The 16,604-nt window shown below is 42.5% G+C and overlaps 1 protein-coding gene and 1 pseudogene across 2 annotated transcripts in view; both read left to right on the forward strand.

The window, feature by feature from the left end:
- FRAS1 (Fraser extracellular matrix complex subunit 1) overlaps window positions 1-16,604 on the forward strand; it is a 465,438-nt gene that overhangs the window by 391,336 nt on the left and 57,498 nt on the right. For both annotated transcript variants that reach the window (XM_030877950.2, XM_060299521.1), the window contains 7 exons: window positions 4,490-4,614; window positions 4,899-5,039; window positions 6,647-6,874; window positions 10,117-10,230; window positions 11,950-12,100; window positions 13,674-13,833; window positions 15,891-16,059. In XM_030877950.2, coding sequence (XP_030733810.2) covers window positions 4,490-4,614; window positions 4,899-5,039; window positions 6,647-6,874; window positions 10,117-10,230; window positions 11,950-12,100; window positions 13,674-13,833; window positions 15,891-16,059 — 1,088 coding nt within the window. The remainder of the gene's footprint in view (window positions 1-4,489; window positions 4,615-4,898; window positions 5,040-6,646; window positions 6,875-10,116; window positions 10,231-11,949; window positions 12,101-13,673; window positions 13,834-15,890; window positions 16,060-16,604) is intronic.
- Window positions 8,912-9,767, forward strand: LOC115864364 (pre-mRNA-splicing factor SPF27 pseudogene; annotated as a pseudogene).

Below are 16,604 nucleotides of genomic sequence, written 5' to 3' on the forward strand. Positions count from 1 at the left end.
CATAGAGCACTGCAGACTGAGAAGCTTAAACAGCAGAAATCTATTGTGTCACAGATCTAGGGGCTGGAAGTCTGAGATCATGGTGTTGGCAGGGTTGGTTCCTCCTGAGGGAAGGCTCTGTTCCAGACCTCTCTCCTGGGCTTGTAGATACCTGTCTTCATGTTCACATGGCATTCTCCCTCTATGTGTATGTCTGTGTCAAACTTTCCCCTTCATCTGCAATGATCCTATTTCCAAATAAGGTCACATGGTGAGGTACTGAGGGTTAGGATGTCAGCGTATGAATATGGGGGGCATAACTCATTCCACAACAGGAGGCTTGAAGAAAATCTGAAGCAGAGAAGCTGAGAATCTCCCACAGCCTGAGCTTGAGATGGGAGCAGACAACAGGCATAGAGCCATCCACAGCTGTGCTGAAAGCCAGGAGGGCCAGGGCGATCTCCTAACATCCCATTAGGAAGGCAGTTTCTTCAAAGATGCTTTTTTCTCAAACCACTTCCCTGACCTGGACTGAACTTTCTCTAATGTGCTAGCCCTCCAGGGGAATTGGAAAAACTGACAGGGTCAATGTGGGTCTCCGTAACACTGCCAGGTACATAGTTTAGCCAGAAGGTTGGTGACTGAAAACACTTTGGATGGGATTAAAAGCCTTCAAGGTATTTCAAACAGTAACTACCTGCTGTGACAGCCAGTAGGGACAATATGTTATTAGAAGCACCATCTTGCAGGTGAGTGAACAACTAAAGTCTTCCAATACCCAATTAGCAACAGCTTAAACAAATTTTTTTAAGTGTACAGAGATTGAAAATCTGTGCTTAATAGGACCTCTTAGATATTAAGTGTAGTGGATGAACTAAATTCATTCACCATATATGTTTTGAGAACCTACTGTGTGCCGGGCACTATTCTAGGTGCACATTGGTGAAGAAACAACAAAATCTTGTCCTCTTGAAGCTTACCTTATAATGCCACTTGTTACCCTCCTGCACTAAATTATGGATATCACTTAAATGATAATATTAAATACCCCATCAAAATCAATATTTCAGGCAAGAAAAAGGTTATAGTCAAAAAATTATTCTATGATTCAATTCAAAAAAATTATAATGGTATTTCAGTGGTAGAACTATGAGTGGTATTGTGATTCTTTACTACATTCCTGTGTTTTTCACATTTTCTTTAATGGACATGGATCCCTTTTATATTGAAAAAAAAATTAAAGGATAAGGGTGAAATCCAAGAGGCTCCTTGTCTAGCCCAGAAAAGCTAGATAAGTTTTACAAAAAGTACTCCTAACAGAATACAATATATATATATGTATGTATATATATACATACATATATATGTGTGTGTGTGTGTATATGTGTGTGTGTGTCATTTCAACATGTAATCACGTAAGAAAAAAAAAAGTACTCCCAGCAGGCCTAAACTGTGGAGGTGGACAACCTTGAGTTCCAGTCTCAGCACTGCTCTCTTATTAGCTGTGTGACCTCAGATAGGTCACATTTCTTTCCTAATTTTATTAGTATCATAATCTAGAAAAATAATGCCAACTTGACCTCCCAGAGCTGTTGAGATAAAAGTCTATATAAGCAAACCTGAAACAGTGTTCTGCACATGGTAGGTACTCAATGTTTGCTACATTGAATTGGGAAAGACCCACTAAGATCAAGCCCAGAGCTCTCATGCACTGCTCGCGGGAATGTAAAACATTACTACCACTTTGTAAAATAGTCTGGCAGTTTCCTAAAAAGTTAAGCATACACCTTACGTATATTCCCACCCTCCCACTCTTAGAGATTTACCCAGGAAGAATGAAAACTTATGTCCAGACAAAGACTTGTGCATAAGTGATCATAGCAGCCTTATTTGTAATAGCCCCAAACTGGAAATAACCTAAATGTCCATGAACAGGTAAATGGATAAACAATCTATGCTATAACCATCCAATGGAATACTACTTGGCAATGAAAAGGAATGAACTATTAATACATGCTTCAATATGGATAACTCAAAAACAATTATGCTAAGTGCAAGAAATGCATAAAATAGTATGTACTGTATGATTCTATTTATAAAAAGTTAGAGAAAATACCAACTAACCTATAATGACAGATGACAATTCATTTGCTTCTTTGGGATGGGGTAGGGCACAAGAAAGGGAAGGATGGAAGGATTACAGAGTGTCAGTTAAAAACTTTTGGGGTAATGGATACATTCCTATTTTGACTTACGTGATGGTTTCATGGATGTACCAAAGATAATGAAATAAAAACACTTTAAATATGTATAATTTATTATATGTCAATTTCCCCTCAATAAAAAAATGTTAAAAAATAAAAAGATCAATCCCAGCACTGCCTTCCCAAGAGGAAGGAAGATCTACCACCTTTCTTTTTCTTTTTTTCCCAGTGCTCAAGGTTTTTATTGGGGGACTGGTTACATGGGCACCCTCTACCTAGTACAAACCAAAATTGTAGAATCGCAGAAGGAAAGCAAGTGTTCAGCATAAACCAAATTGTACAGATAATCGAGGCGCAGAGAGTCCCTCTTATCAGTTAGAGTGTAGGCATCCTTCGTCTAGAACATACCAAAATTCCATGTTCCTAGACAGAAGCTGAGAGCCCATCTTGCAAGCTGGCATTTCTGATGGCAGCTATAGGCCTCCTAAGTATGTTAACTTTTTTCCGCCCACTTAACTAATGAGTTCTACCACCTTTCTTAATCAGTCTTAGACTCTCATAAGGGGAACAGTGAGTTAGGTGACCAGTTGACTGTGAGAATCCACACACGTATTTTCCCATGAGCTGTGAGAGTGGATTCACAGCAGGGGAATAGGTTTAAATTTCTCAGTGCAGCCAGTCTGAAGTTATTAAATTTTTAAACAATGGTATGGATTTCTGTCCAGAACCACAAGACAAAACTGTAAGACAGGGGTCGGGGGAGCTACATTTTTTGCCTGTCTAGAGCTGATGTAACAAGCACGAACATAAATATAAAATGCCTCATCAAAAAATGAACACCCTAATATTCAGGAGACTATTTTATCTGGGTGACAAATTTCAGATGATAAAGAGAGCTGCAAATATAAACCACGCTGGTTGATGTGTTTTATTTTTAAGATAAAGCCGTGATATTGATGTCACAGTTAAATGTAAAATAGTCAAAGGAGAATCTCTTTGTTTTTTTTTACAGAAAAGACTAAATGGTTTTGCCAGGATTAACAATGACAAATAATAAATCCCAGGAAGCAGCAAATGAATTTCAGGACCAAAGCAAAGGACTAGATTAAATAGAGGACTACTGTAACACCCAGAATCAGAAAGAGAGAATTTGTGCTGAGGGACTAAAGGATATGATTTTGTTTCAGTCTTGGCTGCCACCAGAGGATGGACTCCAGAAGCCCTAAGATAGAAGCAAGAATTCTAGGTTGTTTTGCTAAATATTGTTGGGCATTTGAAAACATAGAGATATTATTCATTAGTGGGATACTTTGGCATTATTTAAAAATCACATCACTTCAGATTTTTTTTTTTTTTTTTTTACTTTTAGAATGACTCTGAAAAAAATTAACAAGTTTTCTCTGTATCATGTTATTAAAAGACACTGGTTTTCTAGGTCATTTTAGAGTTGAGAAAGAATGATTGCTCAAACCTCAAATTCATGCAGTAAGCTTTGTTACTTCCAGCCTGGCCAGAGTGGTATATGAGAAGCTAGAATCATAGATCCAAGAGTGAAAGGGACCTTGAAGAATATCCAAGGACATTATGGGTGCCGGGGATGGTTCACTAGTGACAAAAACAAGGCTGTTTAGCCAAGCCCTATGACTCCAGTGTTTAAATGCTAAGCCATCACACAATATTAAAAATTAGGGCAGGGCTTCCCTGGTGGTGCAGTGGTTGAGAGTCCGCCTGCCGATGCAGGGGACGCGGGTTCGTGTCCCGGTCCGGGAGGATCCCACATGCCACGGAGCGGCTGGGCCCGTGAGCCATGGCCGCTGGGCCTGTGCGTCCGGAGCCTGTGCTCCGCAACGGGAGAGGCCACAGCAGTGAGAGGCCCCCGTACCGCAAAAAAAAAAAAAAAAAAAAATTAGGGCAGGTTTTCAGAAAGGACTACGAGGCTATGGGAGAATATAAAACTTAAGAGCGAGGAGTTTGGGGAATAAGGCAACGGCTCTACCTTTCACAGATTTGACCTGCATACATAAACCCCAAGAGAAAGGAGAATAACATTTATTGAGCACCTGCGGTTACCTTGGCACATAGTAGAAGCCTAGATAATTGAGTTAGCATGTGCTCCCACAGAACATATGCTGTTGTAGGGAAAAAACACACAAGCAACTCTAACCCAAGGTCTCAGAGGGCAGCACGTCAATGCTATAAGAAAACTACAAAGGGCTCTCTCTGGTGAGTGTGCCATTTCCCTCACCCGAGAGGGATGGCTAGCCTCTTGACACCCTTTCTCTGGTTCTGTCGTCTTCTTTTGCTAGGTATCCAGATTAGTTCCTTTACTCAAGCTGACCTCACTTCAGGACGCGTTCAGTATATCCACTCCAGTGAGACCGAGACGCATTCGGATGCCTTCAGTTTTACGCTCTCCGATGGAGTCAACGAGGTGGGTGAGGAACTTGCTTCCCTCCTCGATGGGTATTGATGCAGCGCCATCCTCTTTGATTGGAGGGTGCTGAGCCACCGGTGCCGTGAGAGCTTCATTCCCCTCTGCTCTCAGCCCAGGACAGAGGCAAAGAGAACTCTATCTTGCCAGAGAGAACTCACTTCTGGGTTCCTAGCTGGTCAGTCATGCCAGGAATGGTGTGAAAGGGAATGCAGAGAGCGCCTACCTTCTCCTCGGGTGGGTGCTGGGGACAGGTGACCCACCTGCACTCTTCTGCCATGTAGGTGACTCAGACTTTCCACATTACTCTTCGCCCTGTGGATGACTCGCTGCCCGTTGTACAGAACTTGGGGATGCGGGTACAGGAAGGTGTGAGGAAGACCATCACAGAGTTTGAGCTCAAGGCGGTAGATGCAGACACAGAGGTAAGAGTCCTCCCCTGGGTTGTCCGGCCGAATGAGAGGCTGATCTAGTGGCATCTATTGCTTTGCGACAGTGCATTCTGAGGGTGGGGTGGGATGGTGAGTGTAGTGCAAGCATCCTTGAAGGATTAAAAACTAGAACATACCATGGCCTGCTGGAGAAGAGAAACTAAATACATTTGAAATCAAGTTGTTTTTCAACCCTTTCTGAAACCCTAAATACATTTATTCTTTCCTATGATTACGTGCAACAATCATTTTAACATGCTGATTTTTGTTATGATCCACAGAAAATTAGGTAGATGACATTTCAGATAGTGTTTTTATTACTATTAGTGAACAAGGAATTCCTTCACCTATACACTTTTAGCTCCTTTACTGAGACTTCAGTGCGTGACAACTAATTATTGCAAATTGAGCATTCTCAAAGAGCCAGGCTTTACACAGTCAAATAGGGCATGTAGGGACTAAACTCTCCCTCTCCTAATGCTTTCTAATTAAAGTATCTAACATGCTGGTATGATCTAGCTTCCATTAAGAGTACCACGCACTTATTAATTAGTTCTATGTATGCCCTTCCCCGTGCCAGCATGCGTTCATTTATTTATTCATTCTTTCAGCAAATATTTATTACCCGCTAAGTTCCAAGGTCTGCTCTAGATGCTAAAGACAGCGCTGTGAATAAAACAGATCAAAGTTCCAGCCTTAGGGAGTTTACAACCTTTGGTTAGGGGGACAGACCATAAAGAATGAAAGAACGTAGAATATCATGTCAGATATGATAAGTGCTAGGAATAAAAATAAAGAGACAAAAGCAATAGTGATTGATGGGTGTGCTGTTTCAAGCAGAGTGGTCATGGAACGTTTCTCTGAGACAGGAAGAGAAAGAGCAGGCTATGCAGTTTCCTGGGAGAAGCCCTTTCCAGGCAGAGGAATCAGGAGGGCAAAGGCCCTGTAGTCAAGTGTGCTTGGAACATTTGAGTTGCGACACAGCAGCCAAGAGTCTGGACCCCGGTGAGCAAACAGGACAGAAGGATGAGGCCAGAGAAGAACCGTGGGACCAGGTCACAGAGGGCCTTCTTGGCCCAGGTCAGGCCTCTGTATTTTATTCCAAGTTGGTGGGAAATCATTGGAGAGTCCTGAGCAGGGTTTTCTACCTCTTTATTTTTCCTTCTGCATGTCACCCTGGAAGCAGCCATTGGAAATGGGAAATTTGCTTCTGTTCTGATGCATATGAGATTCTATATATAAGAGTTTTGGAAAAGTGTATGTGGGTTGGGGGGAGGGTGAATGGAAAGGAAATGAGTAATTTTAAAAGGTCTAGTTCTTAATCATCCGAAAGGTTAAAAATTCAGGTTTTCCCCTATAACCCTTAATGGGCAAATTTAAACGTCATCTTAAAACGGAAGGCACCAGAATATAAGTTCGATTATAGAAACCAATATAATTTCTCTCCTTAGCTTGATTTTTGGTATCTATAAAGAAAATGCAATCTTTGTTTTATAAATGTCTTTAGGTTTGGCTGCCCTTGACCGCCTGTGGCCATCACTCACACCTCTGGCTTCTGTTACAGAATTCCCTTCTTCTCTTGCCTTTTGCCTCCTTGACAGGCCGAGTCTGTCACATTCATGATCGTGCAGCCCCCGCGCCATGGCACCATTGAGCGAACCACCAACGGGCAGCCCTTCCAGCACACCTCCACCTTCACCATGGAGGACGTCTATCAGAACCGGGTCCGCTACAGCCACGACGGCAGCAACTCCCTCAAAGACTGGTTCACCTTCACCGTTGCTGACAGGACGAATCCCTTCTTTATTATTGAGGAAGGAGGAAAAGAGGTGAGGGGCGAAGACCGTGGAGAGGGAGGCACAGCAAAGCATGCCAGAGGCTGTCTGGAGGCAGAACATGGCCTTTTTAGACCAAGGATAACATTGTTTGAGTTTTGGTTCTGTCACATACTAATTGGGCCTTGGGCAAATTACTTACCTTCTCTAAGCCTCAGCTTTTCATCTGTAAAATGGACACAGGAATGATCACCAGCTTCAATTAGCCTAAGGATCAACGGAGGTAATCCATATAAAGGGCTTAACACTGTTGGCAAAGAGTGAGTGCTCAAGTAAATGATAGGTATTGTTATTATCACCGCTATTATTTCTCCTCTTCCTTTTCACTCACCCTTTATTCCTTTCATTTTTCTTTCATCTGGTTTTTCAATAATATCACATGGTTCCAGATTGTCTCCTGAGCCAGCCAGAGTTTCTCTATCTCATGAAGAATTACAGTCAAGAGTACGGCTTTTGCGTCCAAAAGACACTGATTTAAATTCTACCTCTGTCACTTACTAATTGAGTGTCTCTGTAAGTCATTTAACCTTTCTAAGCCTCAGCTTCCCTGTCTGTAAAATGGGGATGATATCTACCCTCCTGATACACATGGAGCATGTAGCCCAGTACCTTACACAGGAAACATAGGAAATATCTGATAAACTGTGGCTGTAATCATCATCATTGTTACCATTTTAGGACCAGCTTGTGAAACAGGTGAAGATGATTTTCTTTTGAGGTCATGAAGCTGTTAAGCTTTTCTTCCTTAGGAGAATTGCTTCCTTCTAACATTCAGATGTTCAGGAAACTAAGAGCCCCCTCCCACTACCTTCCCCACCATTTTAACTCATTTTTAGAAGATTTCTTGCAGTATCATAACCCTCCCCTGGGAATAACTGCAACTCTGGAGAAAGGTGGACTCATGGAAACCCTTGCATCTCACACAGCTATCTGACTCAGCAGAAGCAGTTTTAGCGAGCATGTTATCACACCCTGCTGTTTATTTCCAGGATAACCAAGGGGTCAACTTCTTAGGCCTGCAGAGTTTTTTTTCCCTACTTTGATGATGAATGATTCTTTTCCTGACAGATCCTCTGGCATGCTTTAGAAACAAACAGCCCGTGAGAAGATCATTCTCAGTTGGCCAAGGTGTCAGTGGGATGGCTCCTGGGATTTCCCTGCCATTTCAGCACCTGCACTGCCTCTCCACCTGGCAGGTCATCACGTTCATTTTCCCTCTCCCAAACCGTAACTGCTCCCCAGTTAGTTTGATTTTCAGAAGAGAAAAAAGATTTAGGAATTAATCAGCAAGAGGGTCACCTCTATGATAAACATAAAAGGTCACAGCGGATCTCCAGAGGGACCGTGTCATTTTGAAAATGGAAATTATCTAGAAGGAGGGTTGTAGAAGATTGAAACACCAGCATCTTGCTGTCCTGTATGCCAGCTTGCTGTATCTGCTCAGAAACAGGGAGGTGCTGGATCAGACTCCCCATGTATGTTTGAATGTATGCGTGTGTATCTGTGTGAGAATGAAGTTATACACCGAAATTTCTTTGTATTATTCCCACAAACACTTTTATTCTTGATTTCTTCTGCCCCCTTTCCCCATGTAGACAGCTCTCTCTCAAAAAAAAGGAAAGAAAAACAAAAGGAAATCTCTTCCCATGAAACATCTTTTCACATCTGACAGAATCCTACCTAGAGACTTTGACATAAACATTTTTTTTTTTTTTTTTTTTTTTTTTGCGGTACGCAAGCATGTGGGATTTTTCCGGACCGGGGCACGAACCCGTGTCCCTGCATTGGCAAGCGGACTCCCAATCACTGCGCCACCAGGGAAGCCCGACGTTAACATTTTGATTATGAAAATCATGAGAAGTTCGACCAAAACAAAATGGCCGGGTAATTTCTAGCGAGCGCGCCTTCAGAATTAATTTAGCAGGCGCCAAAGCTGATGAGCAGGTGACGTCATTACGTTAGCGTCGGGCGCAGGAGTATTTAAGTGAACCTGAGCCGGCGCAGACTCGGAAGACTCTGGCGAACCTAAGAATGGCGGGTACGGGTTTGGAGGCCGGAGGGGTTGTGGTGGATGCGCTGACGTATTTTGACCAAGGTTATGAAGCGCCTGGTGTGCGGGAAGCAGCTGCGGCATTGGTGGAGGAGGAAACACGCAGATACCGACCTACCAAGAAGTACCTGAGCCACCTGAGAGCCCCGGATTATTCCACTCTTGAAACCAACATAATGAGAAATGAATTTGAAAGATTGGCTGCTCGACAACCAATGGAATTGCTCAGTATGAAACGATATGAACTTCCAGCCCCTTCCTCGGGTCAGAAAAATGACATTACTGCGTGGCAAGAATGCATAAACAATTCTATGGCCCAGTTAGAGCATCAAGCGGTTCGAATTGAGAATCTGGAACTAATGTCACAGCATGGATGCAGTGCCTGGAAAGTGTATAATGAAAATCTAGTTCATATGATTGAACATGCACAGAAAGAGCTCCAGAAGTTAAGGAAACATATTCAAGACTTAAACTGGCAGCGAAAGAACATGCAACTCGCAGCTGGATCTAAATGAAGAGAAATGGAGTCAACTTGGGTATCCCTGGTCAGTAAGAATTATGAGATTGAAAGAACTATTGTACAATTAGAAAATGAACTCTTTCAAATGAAGCAGCAACATGGAGAGGCAAACAAAGAAAACATACGGCAAGACTTCTGAAAAAGACTAATCTGGTGGGTAGAAAGGAAGGCATGTTGGGCTTTCACAGATGATCAGACATCTGAACTGTGAAAAACAACAGCATCTTATGGAAATCATCAGTGGTTAAATGTTTAGAAAGCATAGAATGTGGACTGTTATACTCTGTTTGTACATTTCAGCAAAATAAAAAATTTCAACATGGTGGAAGAAAAATCATGAAAATTTTAACAAGTTACTGAAAGGGAAATATTTTGTTTATTGTTTCACCTCAGGGAAGTATTAAACTCAACTAAAGAAAGCATAGGTGTGTGAAAACCAACTTCCATAGCAGGTGAAATTCCAGCAAGAGTTCTTATATTGTTTCTACTTTATCCATCAACATTCTCCCTGAAGCCTCATGCCAAGTGGTGATAAGCGATGGAAACTTGCTCAGTTGCCCATTTTGAAGTGTCAACAGATTTCAGGGGTCCCAGCCTTTGTAGGTCCTAGACCTGACGTATTTCAGATATGTGTGAATGATGTTTCCTTTGTTGCTTTCACCACAGATCATGACAGCAGCACCTCAGCAGTTCTGGGTAGACATCCTCCCAGTAGATGATAGCACCCCTAGAATTGTTACCAACCTGGGGCTCCAGTGGCTGGAGTACATGGATGGCAAGGTAAGGCCTTTCCACCTGCCACAGACACATTAACTGACTTGGGCTCGATCCTATTCATGACAATATGAACAGAACTCTTGTTCAACTCATGTTTATCCCTCCATAAGTGAGCTGATTTGTTAAGATTGCTGAGCTCCATGAGTTTGGTTCGAATTGTATTACAGTTTAAGATATTCTTACAAAATGACCCCAAAATATAGTAGCTCAAACAAGATAGAAATCTTTTTTCTCACATAAAGTACAGAAGTGGGGAGGCTAAGGCTCCACATGACCATTCAGAGACGCATGTTCCTTCTATCTTATTCTTCTGCCATCACTGGGTTGTTGCTACTGAGAGCATAGCCAAACCTCTTCAGCTATTCCTCAGTATTCCAGCCCATGGGAAGAGGAAAACAGAAAAGTAGAGGGCAAGGAACTTCATTTTAAGCAAGTGGTGCAGAAATTAAACACATCATTGCACTCATATTCTTTTGACAAGAAATTGGCCCTATGGCCCTATCTGTTGCATGGGAGTGTCTAGCTGGGTGGCTAGGTGCTCGGTTAAAAGTTTGTTAACTAGAAGAAGGGAAGGGTGGATTTTGAGAAACATCTGGAATATGCCACAGATGAGAAGGAAGTGAGTTTTTTTGTAGGTAAGTATCCTCAGAGGAATTCTAGAAATTTAAATTTTTTTCTCCTTTTCCTAACTCTCAGTTTGGTCATGTTAAGACATGTCGTAATTCTCACCTGGTAACCTGTCAAGCGTTAAATCCCCATCCCCACCCAAACACACACAGTTCTTCAGTTCAGATTGGAAAGACTTTTGTGTGTGGTATTCCCTCTAGGACGTGGATTTTCTCTTCTCCATGTTGCTGATTTGTTGGTTGTATATGTAGCTGTGAGGCTATAGCTTTCCACTGAACTCATTGAGAATTTTTAAATATATGAAACAAAATTAGAACAGATTCCGCTTATGCCCTGTGTGATATTTTTCTCAATACTCAGAACCATCCTGTTCTCTTCTTGGCACTCTCCAACGGGTCTTCTACCTTCAACTCTTACCCTACTGCCGTGACTCTTATCAAATTTACCAATGACCGAAGTCACCAATTTCACCAAATCCAAAGGTCACTTACATGCCCTTATTTTACTAGGTCTAGTCACACTTAATGCTGTTGACCACCCCTTTTTTTCCTCTCAAACCTTTACTCTTACTAAATATTTGTTGGGTGAATAAATGAGTGAATCAAAATTTAGCCAGTATATTTGGGCAATATTGGGATATCATATATTTATCTTACTCAATTTCAAGCATTGTAATCAACTTCTATAAGGTATAAAGTGGCCATCTTCCCTGTAGTGTATCATTCTTTCGAAGTTCCAACCTTCTTTCAAGGCCACACTCAAATCCCACCACCTCAAAGCCCCTTTTCCATAGTCCAGATGGATTTCCGTAATCGCTCCTCCCCAAAAGTGGGTAGCACTCTTTTCGTATATCCCATTACAGCTCTTGCCACAGTTACCTTGCTCATAAGCCTTTCTTTCCCAATAAAGTGTGAACATCAAGGGCAGAGGCTGGGATGGTTTCTATCCTCATAACCTCTTCAATCCCGACAAAGTTTACCAGGCAATAAATGCACTTAGTAAATCATTGTTGAGCTGAATTAAATCTGAGTCAGAGGGTCTTGTTCCTGCTTTATTCCCATCTCAGGAATTAAATGTAACGGATTTCTATTCCAGGCAACCAACTGGATCACCAAGAAGGAACTGCTGACCATGGACCCAGACACAGAAGACCTGCAGCTTGTCTACGAGATAACCACAGGCCCTGAGCATGGCCACATGGAGAATAAGCTGCAGCCTGGAAGAGCTGCTGCTACTTTCACACAGGGTGGGCACTCTTAGAGCTGAGAGGTGGGAGAGGTCTCTTCTGACACCACTCTCCTTACTTCCCTGATCTTTCCCACAACTACTGCCAGCTACTTACCCCCAAGTAACCTATTTACAAACAAATAGATCTTTCAGTGTCTAACCACCCAACTTTGGAATTTTACTTCTCCTGATTTTTTTTCCCTGTTACTCTGAATTAATGGCAAAAAAAAAAAAAAAGGAAGAAAGAAAAAGTTTATCTTTACCAGGCTTCCTCAGCTCCCAAATTGCTTTAGGTTTGGCCAAGTTTTCTGGAAAGAATCACATGATACTCCTGGGTTTTCTTTCAAAACAGAAATAACCACCAGACTTTATGAAAGATCTGTGACCCTTTGTGGTTTACTTTTTTTTTTTTTTTCTATTTTGCGGTACGCAGACCTCTCACTGCTGTGGCCTCTCCCGTTGCGGAGCACAGGCTCCGGACACGCGGGCTCAGCGGCCATGGCTCACGGGCCCAGCCGCTCCGCGGCATGTGGGATCTTCCTGGACCAGGGCACGAACCCGTGTCCCCTGCATCGGCAGGCGGACTCTCAACCACTGCGCCACCAGGGAAGCCCTGTGGTTTACTTTTTATCTCTAAGCGTTATAGATTTTTTTTTTAAGTCTTCAGCAAAGAAAAAAAAATCAACATGGGTAGATTGTTCAACAGAAATAGTTTCCTGTTTGGAATCACATCAAGCAGACCATTTTGTATTTTAGTTGCTTATAAGCTTTTCGCAGTCTTCTAGACTTATTCTTTTTTTTTTTTTTTTTTTTTTGCGGTACGCGGGACTCTCACTGTTGTGGCCTCTCCCGCTGCGGAGCACAGGTTCCGGACGCGCAGGCTCAGCGGCCATGGCTCACGGGCCCAGGCGCTCCACGGCATGTGGGATCTTCCCAGACCAGGGCACGAACCCGCGTCCCCTGCATCGGCAGGCGGACTCCCAACCACTGCGCCACCAGGGAAGCCCTTCTAGACTTCTTTTGAGGATGCACCTGATTGGGATCGGTCGTTGTACAACTGCATCTTACAATTTATGTGCCATATTTCCTTTTTCTCCCCGTCCTCAATCTTTTGTTCTCTCCTAGCCACATTTTATCTGTGCCTTGTGTGGGGGCTGTTTTAAGCCAACCCCAGCTTTTCTTGGTAGCACATACCTCCCAAAGAACGTTTATTTTGAAAGAAGTAGGGGTGGGTGTGAGCATATATGCACAGCAGACTTCTTCTCTCAAAGACTTCTCTGTTGGCTCTAAGATTTGCATTTCACATTCCATAGACATTTATTAAAGTGCTTTTTTGCCAAAACCCTGGGATTCTCATTTTACAACAGCATAAGGGTACTTCTATACATAAAGATGGGTCTTTTGTTATACAGGATCTTATTTTAAAATCCGGCAGAAACATTTATTTTTAACACTACTTACTATCCCTTTTTGTTCTTGGGACAGTAAGTTTTGTCTATAACCCATTAGAAGAATAAAACTGGGTGTGTCAGTAGGAATCTGTGAGGCTGTCTTTACATCCCCGGGTTAATTCAGTGTCTTTTTTCTCACAGAGGACGTGAACCTGGGGTTGATTCGTTACGTGTTGCATGAGGAGAAGATCCATGAGATGATGGATAGTTTTCAGTTTCTGGTGAGAGACAGTAAACCCAATGTGGTCAGCGACAATATCTTCCATATCCAGTGGTCCCTCATCAGCTTTAAACATAACAGGTACAAGCGTGATTGGTGTTCATTCTTGAGAAATGAATCAGGAAAGCAGAGGAAGTAAGGATGAAACACCCTGTGGGTCAGCTCTAATCATCCAATGATGATGGTGGGGTGATAACAAGAATAAAAATCATAGTTACACCAAATATTTCTTGAATACTGTATGTACAAGGCACTGTAACAGGTACTTGACATATGTCATCTTGTTTAATACTTGCAGTTATGAGATGAGTACTATTGTTGCCTCCACAACAACAAAGCAACAGAGACAGAAATAGGTTAAGTAACTTATCTGAAATCACGTAACTAATAAGCAGTAAAACCAGGATTTAAGTCCAGTGACCTTAAGCCTTGTGCTTTACTTCTTCTCCTGAAAGTATTTGTCCTCCTGTCTTCAAGTTTAAAAGATAATCCAGCAGAACTGACAGGGAAAGCAATAAGCATTCAGAAAAATAATCACTGGCCCACAGTAACGAAGTCTTTGCCTTCTGTCTACATTCTCCCTGTTCTCAAGCTCCCATTCTCCCCCTAGCTCTTTTGGTGTTCACAGAATTGTATATCTTTAGGGAAGGATTCATAGCTTAATATAGACAGCTCTTCAAGATGATTTTGTAGTCTGCTGGGGAGTTAAGAGGCAAACAGAGAGTCAGTCACCAATTGGTAAAGCACGGTGCTGATTTTATAGATTAGATTATAACAAGGATTATAATTTTTGTAGGGGAAATAATTCTTTAAATCTACATTTGAGACTCACTATTCTAAGAAACCAACCTCATGATAATTTAAATGAAAATTGGGACTTGGGAGGAAAACATGCAAACTTGATTTTAAGCGCCCCAGATGTAGGCTATTCTACTATTACACACACTTGGAGAATTAGTGGAAAATTAGAATCAATATATATATATACACATACATATATATATATATATATATATATATATATATATATATATAAAACACTTTGCTGTTATTTACCTCTTACTTGTAACTCCTTCAAAATTAAATGCACCAAATAAAACTGATGATGTTTTCTGGACAACCCTCTAATGTTTAATGGACTAAACAATACGGAGGGTCCCCAAGCTGGCAAAGAAGACTAACCTCTCAGAGGCACTTTGCCTGCAAGCCTCACAGCAATAAGACCCAAGCCAAAGTCCAATAGCCATACTCAGTGATGAAAAACAAAGCCCAGCTCAGGCCTCACTTGCTTGTGGCTTTTTTCAATAATTATAATAATAAGTTATTTCTCACAGTCCTAGAGGCTAAGAAGTCCAAGATTGGGATGCCAGCAGATTCAGTGTCCAGTGAGGGCCTGCTTCATGATACATAGAGAGTTGAGTTCTTGCTGTAACCTCACATGGCAGAAGGAAGATGGAGCTCTCTTTTACAAGGGCACTAATCCCATTCATGAGGGCTCCACCCTAATGACATAATCACCCTCCAAAGGCCCCATCTCTAATATTGTCACAGATGGGATTAGGGTTTCAACATATGAATTTGGAGGGGGACACTTTCAGCCTATAGCACCTTGTCACTCCCCCATTGTCATAAAGCTCCATTTGCCTAGACACTTTTCTCACCTTGGCCCAGTTCTCATTTTCTTACCTCTGGCACTGCCCTGGCTCCTTTAAACACTTCCTGGAGATCTGGCCCAGTCACTCCCCACCTGAACCAAGTCATTAATTGGCTTCCAAGCAGCTTTCTTCCGCAGGAACTCACTGACCTATTCTAATCACTCTACCACACTTGGGAGAAATTATTTCTTTGTGTTCTGAAATATGGAGTGCATAGCTCTTATGTGCTGACCATCTTTCAACTCTCTCTGAAAACGGGGCAGATATCATTCTGCATCCACAGCTTCCTTGGTCACCTGATTCTGTGACTGTCCCAGGTGAACGCATTCCCTCAACTTACAACCTGACTTCTTAAAGGAACCAAACTGCCTCTTCTCGGAACTGTCTGACACCAGTAACCAACCAGAAGAGACAGGCATTAAGCATGTAGATCCTTCACAGCCCTTTCAGAATTTCAGAGATTGCCTTTTTGTGTGCTTCCAGCTACAATGTCAGTGAGAAAGCGGGGTCAGTCAGCATCACAGTGCAGAGGACTGGGAACCTAAACCAGTACGCCATTGTCCTGTGTCACACAGAGCAAGGCACCGCCAGCTCCAGCTCCAGGGTCAGCTCCCAGCCTGGACAGCAGGACTACGTGGAGTATGCCGGCCAGGTAGGTGGGTGTGGGGGGCCTCTGACTCCTGAATTGCCAGTGGGCTGCAGCCAGGGCTGAGACGTGGCTGTCGGCAACTGTGGCACGTCCCCACTTCTTTACACCAGCTCTCTGCCCATCAGCACCCTTCCTCAAGTCACTGTTCTATGTTGCCTTCCCACAGTGCTTTCTTCTTCACAGTCTGTCTAATCTCCACTGCAGTTTTAACTGCTGTCCAGCTTCTCAGTCTTTACATTTTGCTTCACGATCAAGAAAAGTCTCCAAGGCACCATGTTGTACACGCAGCCTTTGGTATCCTAACCCTTCCTCTCTACCACCCTTTACCTGAAGGGTAGGGAGACTAGTTGGGGAGTTCTTGGAACAGGATCCATGAGAGATGATGGGAGCCTATACACATTATATATAAATTAGATACTCAGCAAGGACCTACTGTATAGCACAAGGAACTATAATCAATATTTTGTAATAACCTATAAGGGAAAGGAATCTGAAAAAATAGATATATATGTACGTATAACTGAATCACTTTGCTGTACACCTGCAAC

This window comes from Globicephala melas, chromosome 5 (genome assembly GCF_963455315.2).
Source record: "Globicephala melas chromosome 5, mGloMel1.2, whole genome shotgun sequence".
Classification (NCBI taxonomy): Eukaryota; Metazoa; Chordata; class Mammalia; order Artiodactyla; family Delphinidae; genus Globicephala; species Globicephala melas.